Source organism: Rhamphochromis sp. 'chilingali' (assembly GCF_963969265.1).
Source record: "Rhamphochromis sp. 'chilingali' genome assembly, chromosome: 1".
Classification (NCBI taxonomy): Eukaryota; Metazoa; Chordata; class Actinopteri; order Cichliformes; family Cichlidae; genus Rhamphochromis; species Rhamphochromis sp. 'chilingali'.
The window spans coordinates 52,938,548-52,949,237 of NC_137929.1; the positions used below are offsets into that span (position 1 = coordinate 52,938,548).

At 44.1% G+C, this 10,690-nt stretch overlaps 1 protein-coding gene across 1 annotated transcript; it reads left to right on the forward strand.

Moving 5' to 3' along the window:
- Positions 1-3,402: 3,402 nt before the first annotated feature.
- LOC308408634 (caspase-8-like) lies at positions 3,403-4,542 on the forward strand (the record flags this gene model as incomplete). Its single annotated transcript, XM_080900995.1, has 1 exon — positions 3,403-4,542. The coding sequence occupies one exon, from the start codon at positions 3,403-3,405 to the stop codon at positions 4,540-4,542; it is 1,140 nt and encodes a 379-aa protein (XP_080757121.1).
- Positions 4,543-10,690: the final 6,148 nt, after the last annotated feature.

Below are 10,690 nucleotides of genomic sequence, written 5' to 3' on the forward strand. Positions count from 1 at the left end.
CCAGCTAAGAAGAGGAGGATGTCCTCCCCTGTGTGGGAACATTTTGATTTTATTCCTCCCAACAAGGTATGTAAATTTCTACAGAAGATGTATTTTCATGATACTGATGGTGCAATACAATTTATGTTGAGCTGTCTTGACTTTTGTACAAGGTGAAGTGTTTGCTATGTGCCAGGGAGCTGGGATATAACAACAACATCCATGCTTAGGCACTACAGAGCTTTGCATGAGAATAAGGGGAACACCAATTGTGGAGCAAGACCAGGTGAGCCATCAAATGCAATGATAATATAGCATGCAGTAATGTTACTAAATGATATAACAATATTATACAACTGTTATAAGTTACGTGTGTGATATTTATATTTGTGCTTTGTCTTTATTGTCTTTCCTCAGGAGAACAATCTCAAATAGATGAAGACCTGGTCAGCATGGTGATTGAGGACTCCCAGCTATTTAGCATTGTGGAGGACAAAGGATTCAAAAGATTTGTTAAATCATTAAATCCCAGCTATGTTCTCCCCACTAAAAAGGACGTAAAAGCAGTGAAAATTTAGTTTTTACAGAATAAAATGTGAACAGGCAGGACTGAGGCTCAAAGCCTCAGTGTGTAGCTGTCCATACCTCAACGTTACAAAAGCACAACTACTGTCCACACCCCAACCACACCTCACCTCACAGTAAATGATCATTTCCATTTCAAGCATTTCCAAATAATCATTTCCCATACTGCCACTATAAATATACACACTATACTGCCATCACTACAATATAGATGTTTTACACACTCCTTTTGTTGTTGACATTTACAGGCTGTGTGCAAAATGCCACACTCTTCAAATTCATGCCAGCTATTATTTTTACGTCCAGTAGGTGTCCTGCTAGAGCAAATGAAGCTTCATGAAGCTTCGCGTTGAGGTGAACCAATTGGATGAAAAGCTTCAGTGCTTCATGGGGCTTCATCTGCCCATCACTAGTTGCAACAACACAGAACACAACAACCAAACAAAAACTCCACACCATGAGGAGGCACTTCCAGGGGCCCACAAGCTCACCCTGTCACTAGCAGCAGCTAGCTTTACTGCTGCCGAGGCCCACAAGCCCACACTACTCACGTGAAGCAGTTACACTGCACACTGCTTCCACACTATAAGATTTCTCCCAACAACTTCGACACCCAATGTGGGAACACCAGAGAATAACCCCCTGCTCACAGCTCATCCCCAGCTTAGATAGCCTCAGAGGCGATTGCTGACTGGATTCAGGTGGCAAACGAGGCTAACCAAGAGCAGCTGTCTCCTGGGAAGAGAGGAGAGTGAGAGAAACAGAGGGGGTAGGAGTGGCAAGAGAGGAGGAGGCGGAGAAAAACACCACGCCCACACAAGGGCAGTTTCAGGAGACCCAGCTAGGGCCGTAACAATAATGAAAATCCTTATTAGTTAATACAGCTAAATACTGACTAATTCAAAAAAGAACAATGTGGTGTTATCTAAAATCTCAAGAAAAAGAGAGGTACTGACTCACTTTCCTACCACACATCAGTTTTCCAGCTTCTCTTACCTTAAGTTACCAATAGTAGAAATTATGTTCTACAGTGCTGTTTGTGCTGATGGAATCTAGTTGTATGAGATTCAGTTTTAATTTTCTCATTACGACATGAAACTGCACACCTTCATACATATCACACATAATATTACTGTAGTATGCACAGTATTAGCATTGAGTGGGATAATTTGTAAATAAGGAGCAGTTGTAAAAACATATTTTGTAGTTGTTACAAGAAATGCTTGACCGCTGTTCCGTTTGAAATTCACATCATCTCTGGCATTTTCTTTTAGACACTGAACCTGCCGCTAATAATTTGAGCCCTGAGACAAACAAAGTCACAAACCCACAGACACAAAAAGGTAAGATGAGTTCTGTGAACAGTCCTCTGAGGCTGCTACATGTGGTATTTATACCTAAAGAGCAATCTGCCGTTAGACCAAAATTGACCTGTGGTGACAGCTAGATGATAATTCTTAAAATAACACTCTCAAGGGTACCTAGACCCGGTTTGTAGAGTACGCTTGGGGAGTGTGATCGTGTGTACAGCGTCTCTTTATGTCTGTCTCCACGTTGGTTGAGTGTGGAGTAAGTGCATATGAGAGCATGAGGGTGGGGATGGATGTTTGTGTCTGTGTGTGCCTGTATGTCTGTGTCTATATGTCAGGTTGGGTGTCAGGCGCCACCTCTCTGGGGACATCTCAGGCCCTCCAAGGTTTGGAGGCCTATCTCCCCCTACCACCACTTCCCCTGCCAGTGGCGGACTCCCTCAGACATCGGTGCGTTGGTGGTTCTTTGTGTCCGGGGATGGGCGTCCAGGTACACACCGGCTCACTCCTTGGCGGCCGCTTATCGGGGCCTGGAGCCTGGGGCTCGCTCGGGCCACTTCGGAGGTGGGGTGCCCCCGGCCTCTCGGCCTGGGGCTCGGTCACTCAGGCACAGCTGGCCGCCGGCGGAGCTCACGGGCGCGTCACTGCAACTCCCCCTGGCTTCTGCTCCGTGGCTGCTGAGTGAGCCCTCATCTGGGACTCTCCTCAGCTCTTTCTGGGACAGTGGCGCAGCTGCCCCTCTGTTGGTCTTCCTTGGTCTCTTGTGTTCTGGGGGCCTCTGGATGTCTGGAGTTTTGATCTCCTCCATACCTGCTTCATGCCCTGGAGGACGGGGCTGTGGCCCCCCCACACCCTCTAGCAGATCGTTACATGAAGGAACCTTTAAAAAAAAAAAGAACAAAAAACAAGCGCGTCCATGCTCACAGGTGTACACACGGGTGATCACACCTACAAACTACACCCTTTTTGGCTCCTACCTCAAAGCACACTGTGTTCTGTTGATCTTATGTGCTGCACAATAATGTTTAATATTTAGTATTTACTGTCATATTCCCATATATCATTGTGATGCTGTTTATTCTATTACTCTTGTTCTCTTCTGCTTGTTTTCTTTTTTTCTTTCTCAGCAGGTGATCCAGGTGATCGATATATGCATTTTTTTTCTGCCCGTCCTGTTGGTTTTTGTTTTTTGCCCTTCTCCCCCGTCCCTCTTCTCAGCTGTTTCTCTTTCCCTCTTTCTTTCTCCCCTTCTTTCCCCCAGTCAAGTCTGTCCCGTATTCAGTAAGTGAAAATAAAATAAACAATAAAAGGTGAATCAAATGGACCATTACGGCAAGGCTGGGATGGTCAATTTGGTAAAGTAAATCCGTTGGGCTTCTTTGTTTACCTTTAGACAACAATTCTGATGGCAAAAGAGCCAAACGGGACAGGCAAAAAAAAAAAAAAAAAAAAAAAAAAAAAAAAAAAAAAAAAAAAGGAACGAGGCTTCGTTTTCAAGGACAGCAGAAGTTCCAACTGACCATTCAGCATGTCGGCCCAAAATGCAATAAGGAGCAATAAAACAGCCATTCATGAGATTCTGTCCGGAGACCACAGGCTAATTCTCAACAAAGTTTATGAGAATAAGCTGATCTCTCAGCGGGACAATCTTAAAAGCATCAACAGTGCAAATGCGGAGACACACGTCATTGAGCTCGTGGATAAGATCATGAATAAAGGAGAAGATAAATGCAAAGACTTCCTGAACCTCCTGCAAACCGATGGCGCCATTAAAGAAACTTTCCCTCAGCTGGCGAGTTTACAGCTGAGTTGTACCCCCCTTTTATCCGAGCCTGTCCAAGTGTCTTCATGTCAGCACGATGGGAATATGTCACAGGATGTTTATCAAATCATTAGCCGGCCCGTCGGCCTCTGCGTGATCATAAACAATAACAACTTCAAGGATGGTTCACAGAGAAGAGGGACAGATAAAGACGCCCAAAGCTTGGCAGAGGTGTTCAGGTGTCTGGGCTTCAGAGTGCTGATGTTTGAAGACCTGAACAAGGATCAGATGGATCAGGCACTGACGTTTGTTGCTTCCCTGGCAGACATGTCTCAGCTGCAGAAGTTCAACTTTAAAGAGTGGGATGGCAGCAGCTTTGTTGATCCTCAGCAGGTCCTTGAGCACGGTGATGCTTTCATCTGCTCTATTCTGAGTCACGGAAAAAAGGGTGTAGTTTTGGGAACTGACAGGAACCCCCTCCCCATTAAAGAAATTACCCGAAAGTTCAGGGGGTGTGACCAGTCTGTCCTCATCGGTAAGCCCAAAGTGTTCCTGATCCAGGCCTGCCAAGGAAGTAACATACAGCGTGGAGTGCAGATGAACGATATGGAGATTGATGATGATACTTCACCATTGACCATCCCCGAGGAAGCTGATGTTCTGGTTGCCATGGCCACTGTTGAAGATCATGCTTCACTTAGACATATAGTCGATGGAAGCTGGTTCGTTCAGTCTCTTTGTGAGCAGCTGAAGGAGCGCTGTCCCAGGGGCGAAGACATCGTCTCCATCCTCCACTACGTGAACGATGATGTAGCACATCGAGAGACCTCCTCGTTGGCCAAGCAGATGCCTGAAGTGAGATTCACCCTGAGAAAGAAACTTGTGCTGCCACCTCAGTGCACCTGAAGTCATCATGGAAATACAGCACATCTTACTGTGCAACTAGGGATGCATGATTACTTATCAGAGTTACTTATTATGTTTCTTAAAATGTTTCCTTTATATTTTCCATCTTTCTGTCATCATTTTAAATCTTTTATTTTTCTAAATCTGAATCTCGCATTGAGGTGTTGCATTTTATACTGTAGCAGTTTTATATCAAAGAATAAATCTCAGACTGGGAACACAAAATAAATAAATAAATAAATAAAATAAAATAACACTCTTCAATAAATTGTTTGTTTCTTTTCCAGATAACGATGAGCCCTTGCCACACACTCTACTTTCACTGACAACAATACTCTTTAGCCTCTTTAATATTGTGACTATTCATATTTTAATTCTTTACTATATTATATGAAGTTTCACACTAATTTTCAGGAGGCTTTAAGGGTTTTGGTTGATTTGGACAGGCGGGAAAGCATTGTGAGACTACTTCATTCGTACTTTAACAACCTGAGAACACTGGTCTCATGGCAAGAGACGTAGAAACCTGATTTCAAAATGAAAGCCAACTTTAAATGAATTTTAAGGCCTGCTAATTAGATAATAGCAAATTCATTCAGTCTTCCAAATGACATAACCTTGTAATCTAATAGTGCCCTCTCAATATCAAGGCCATCTTATTTGGGGATTTCAAAGTAAAATCCCTCTGAATTTTCTTTTTTGAAGAACTCTTTCAATGACTTCACAATGCTCTTAAAATGTAAATTGCCATTTCCATAGAATTGCAGTATACAGTATACAACCACAGAAAGGCAAAATCAGACTGCCTTGATATTGACATGGTATCACTAAGTAATGGCCCTTTCAAATTGTTGAAGTTGCCGACATAAGACCCAGTCTTTTAAATCCATTCCCCCCCCCTTTCTGTTACCTACATATGTTTTGATGTGCAATTTTATCATTTTGACTCACATCTTCAAGGTCCTTTCATTTCTAAAGTTTTTTGTTTTTCATTTTTATTGTGTTAAAGTATTCCCCAGAATCACAAAAAAGAAAAATAATTAACTTTAAAATTAGTACAGATTTGGAGAATAAACCCAACCTGGGAGTCTATCGTCTTAGGTAGTCAGGGAGATAATTGAGTGTTTTCCTCTGAGGTGGGGTTGGGTGTGCTGCTAATATGGGCTCCTGTCTGGATGGGCCCGGGCCCCCTGCCCTTGGTGGATTCTATGGAACAGGGGTGCCTACTGGGGTCAGCGGGGAGCTGGCCCCATGGAGAGTGTACTTTGCCTTGACATCCCTCCCCATCTCCAGCTGCCTCCCTCTTCCCACCACCACACATGCAGGGCCTTGGGGTGCAGGGGAGGCATTCCTCCTATGTCCCCTTCTGACCACCTGTGCCAACCTAGATATCAACATTACTCACTCTCATAATAGATACACGTAGAGCCTTGGGGCTGGGCAGACTGAACCGCATCCAAGGGATGGTCTGTGTATTCAACCTCACCTCTGTTGCCGGTTCCCACCCCTCAATTTTAAATACATGTAGACTGAGGTTTCTCGGGAGGGGCTGTGCTGATACCAATATTTATTATTTACCGTTACTTATACTTATCTAGGTTGTGGCTGTGGTCTCCCTACTGCATTGCTCTCTTTTGCTTGTTTTCTGTTTTTTCTTCCAGCAGGTAATCCAGGGAATTTCATTGTGTTTTCTCACTGTCCGTCATCCCCTCTGTTTTTTCTCCTCTTGTTGAACGCCTCTTGCCTACGTCTTTACCTTCCTATCAAGCATTCATGGCTGTTCCATTGATAATAGCTGAAAATGTAAATATTAAAATAGAGTTATTAAATAAATACTTCCATTGGGCATTTTCTTCGTCTTCAGACAAGAAGTCTGATTGCTACAGTGCCAAACGGGTCAGGGGGGGGGAAAGTACACAAGCCTATACCACCCACTACTGGACATTACATTTACTGTCTTTTTCAGGCTATAAGCCACTACTTTTTTCTCCACACTGAAGACTGTGGCCTATACTATGGGGCGGCTAATGCATGTTTTTTTTCATGCCGCCCAAAACATTGTCTGGTAACTGCAGACCAATAAAACTGATAAGTAGTTCACAGAGGTCCAAGGAAATTGTGCAATAAATCCATTGCACTTTTACAATTTTTGTAAATCAGTAATTTGTACTCGTCCTCCTTAACATGGAAAACACTCAAAGAAAAGCATCATGCAGCTTTTAAGTTAAAGGCAATCAATCTGGTGGTTCAAGAAGGAAATCTAGTTGCTGCACGTTGTCTTGGCATAAATTAATCGATGGGGAGCCAGTGGAGACGCCAGCGTGAAGAACTGAGTCAATGCAAGAAGACAACAAAAGCTTTCACAGGTAATCATAGCAGATAGCCCAACCATGAAAACTTTCACGAAGGCTGGGTGAACACTCAGAGAGAAGTTGGCTGCGATGTTACAGTGCAGATCAGACTGAAGGCTAAAGCAATTGCTAGCGAAGTGAAAATTGAAGATTTTAGAGGTGGGCCATCGTGGTGTTTTGATATGAGACGAAAAGGCCTGTCCGTCGGGGCACGCACAGCTTTGTGTCCCGACTACGAGGAAAAACTTGCTAACTTCTGCACATTGACTCAAACAAAGACAGTGGAGAATTCCATTGAGCCAAATGATATTATAAATATGGATGAGTACCTTTGACGTTTGACCTGCCTCTCACTCTGACTGTTAATAAAAACTTGTCCATCACATTGAAAACAAGTGGCCGTGAGAAACGCATTTTACGTGTGTTCTGAGCTGCACAGCATCCAGACTAAAGCTTCCACCAACTGTGATTTTTAAGTGGCTGACAATATCAAAGGAAAAATACCCAAAATAAATCGTGGTGATAAGTCAATAAGCAAGGCTGGATGATGGAGAGCCTAATGAAGGATTGGCTCAGAGAGTGTTACGCCAAGCATCCTGACGGATTTCACGTGTTTCATTTTATTTTGAAAAATCTCAACTGGACCTTTAGCTTTATTGTGAAAGGTTGGCAGGGCCACATGATTGTTGTTGTTGCCAACGACAACGTATAAAAGCAGTTGCTTGCCTGTCCGTAGTGTGGTTGTTTTAAATATATGAGAAAGAGAACTTTATGAAAATAATATAGTCACTACAGTGGCCATCAAACCGATGAAAAACAATATTGCTGTAAACAGTTTATTTTGCATGAAACAAACGATATATATATATATATATATATATATATATATATATCCCCCTCAGTGAGATCATTAACAAGACTGGGAACCCCCTCAGTGAGATCATTAACAAGACTGGCTACGGATACCGACTACGGAACGGAGCAGTTGTCAGCCACCTCCTGTACATGGATGACATCAAGCTGTATGCCAAGAGTGAACGAGACATCGATTCACTGATCCACACTACCAGGCTATACAGCAATGACATTGGAATGTCGTTCGGACTGGAGAAGTGTAGTCGGATGGTAACAAAGAGAGGGAAGGTAGTCAGAACTGAGGGGATTGAACTACCAGAAGGCAACATTGCAGACATAGAGGACAGTTACAAGTACCTGGGGATCCCGCAGGCAAATGGGAACCATGAAGAGGCCGCTAGAAAGGCTGCAACCACCAAGTACCTGCAGAGGGTCAGGCAAGTCCTGAGGAGTCAGCTGAATGGTAAGAACAAGATCCGGGCCATCAACACATACGCCCTGCCCGTGATCAGGTACCCTGCTGGGGTAATAGGCTGGCCAAAGGAGGAGATAGAAGCCACTGACATAAAGACAAGAAAGCTCCTGACCATGCATGGAGGGTTTCACCCCAAGTCCAGCACCCTGAGGCTGTACGCTAAGCGGAAGGAAGGGGGCCGGGGACTGGTGAGTGTCAGCACCACAGTCCAGGATGAGACAAGGAACATCCAAGAATACATTGGGAAGATGGCCCCAACTGACCGAGTGCTCAGTGAATACCTCAGGCAGCAGAAACCCAAGAAAGAGGAGGGAGACGAGGAACCATCATGGAAGGACAGGCCCCTGCACGGTATGTACCACCGGCAGATAGAGGAGGTGGCTGATATCCAGAAATCCTACCAGTGGCTGGACAAAGCTGGACTGAAAGACAGCACAGAGGCACTAATCATGGCAGCACAAGAACAAGCTCTGAGTACAAGATCCATAGAGGCTGGGGTCTATCACACCAGGCAAGACTCCAGGTGCAGGCTGTGTAAAGATGCCCCAGAGACAATCCAGCACATAACAGCAGGGTGCAAGATGCTAGCAGGCAAGGCATACATGGAACGCCATAACCAAGTGGCCGGCATAGTGTACAGGAACATCTGTGCCGAGTATAACCTAGAAGTCCCGAGGTCAAAATGGGAGATGCCCCCAAGGGTGGTGGAGAATGACCGAGCTAAGATCCTGTGGGACTTCCAGATACAGACGGACAAAATGGTGGTGGCTAACCAACCGGACATAGTGGTGGTAGACAAACAGAAGAAGACGGCCGTAGTGATCGATGTAGCGGTTCCGAATGACAGCAATATCAGGAAGAAGGAACACGAGAAGCTGGAGAAATACCAAGGGCTCAGAGAAGAGCTCGAGAGGATGTGGAGGGTGAAGGTAACGGTGGTCCCCGTGGTAATCGGAGCACTAGGTGCGGTGACTCCCAAGCTAGGCGAGTGGCTCCAGCAGATCCCGGGAATAACATCGGAGATCTCTGTCCAGAAGAGCGCAGTCCTGGGAACAGCTAAGATACTGCGCAGGACCCTCAAGCTCCCAGGCCTCTGGTAGAGGACCCGAGCTTGAAGGATAAACCGCCCGCAGGGGCGTGCTGGGTGTTTTATATATCTATATATATCTCTATCTATCTATCTCATCATATCGAACAGCCCTAATTGAATTCCACCGTGACAGCTGGTGACACAAATCTGAAGGCTAGACCGTCCCATTTCACAGCCTCGCACTTTTGGCCTTCTCAGTCTTAGGCTACGTTCACACTGCAGGTCTTAATGCTCAATTACGATTTTTTGATCAAATCCGATTTTTTTGTCTGCTTGTTCACACTTAAAATAAAATGTGACAGCAAGCGCGCTCTAGTGTGAACCCTCAAAGCGGCCCGCATGCACGTGGCGTCTGTCTTGTGTCAGTGACGTAAAAGACTGATTTAATGCGACATGACCATTCAAACAGCAATCACTTTCTAAAACATCAGATATGTATCGGATTCAGTACCACATACTAAAGTGTCCCAAATCGGATTTGAGCCGTTCACACTTTCATACCATGATCGAATATGGGTCGCATAGGGTCAAAAAAGTCGGATTTGATGCGCTTTTGCCTGCAGTGTGAACGTAACATCATCATCATAGAAGCACCCGGACCACGTAGACCAAAGGTCGGGCCCTCCGAAGGATGCGGCCTGGGAACTCAGACATAACTGATATTTAATGACAGTTCTCAACATAAATTATTGCAATATATTCCTAACTAAAATCGCTTGCTTAAAATACCTTGGTATTTCAAGCATATTTACAGATATTATAGTATATATGCAAAAAGAAAGAAAAAAAAAGTCTCTTCACAAATTTCTCTTTTTTAGTCTAACAGCAACTTGTCTGATGATGTCCCACTTAAACCTACTTTTTTTTTTTTAAGAAAGGAAAGAATGGACAAATCTAAAAAAAAAAAAAAATAATAAAAAAAATAAAAAAAGAGAGATCACAAAGAGGATACATGGGACTAGTGGACCAGTCTTATTTCAGATGGACTGTGGACAGTGTTTCCATATTGTTATTTTGCTTTCAAAAAGGCATAGAGTCAAGGCTTTAGACTCAAAAAGAAAGGGCCCTCTCTTCTAGTGTCTGGGTTATGCAGGTTCGAGGATTGTCCAGACACTGTTGATGAGGAAGATCTGAAGGCGACAGTCAATTGCTAAGATCTGGAATGTGTGTACAACCACTACGAACTGAAAAGAAGACCAGTAAGAGTTGATAAGAGAGACCAGATTGGCTGTGAGTTGGAACTTCATTACTGCACCCCGATTGTGCAACATCATCATCCAAATTTGCTCAAGTCTTGAGAATCATATCATTGGAAATACGAAAGAAAAGTCAGCTTCATCACAATGACATTATTTGTCTCCAGGTAATGGTAGAAAA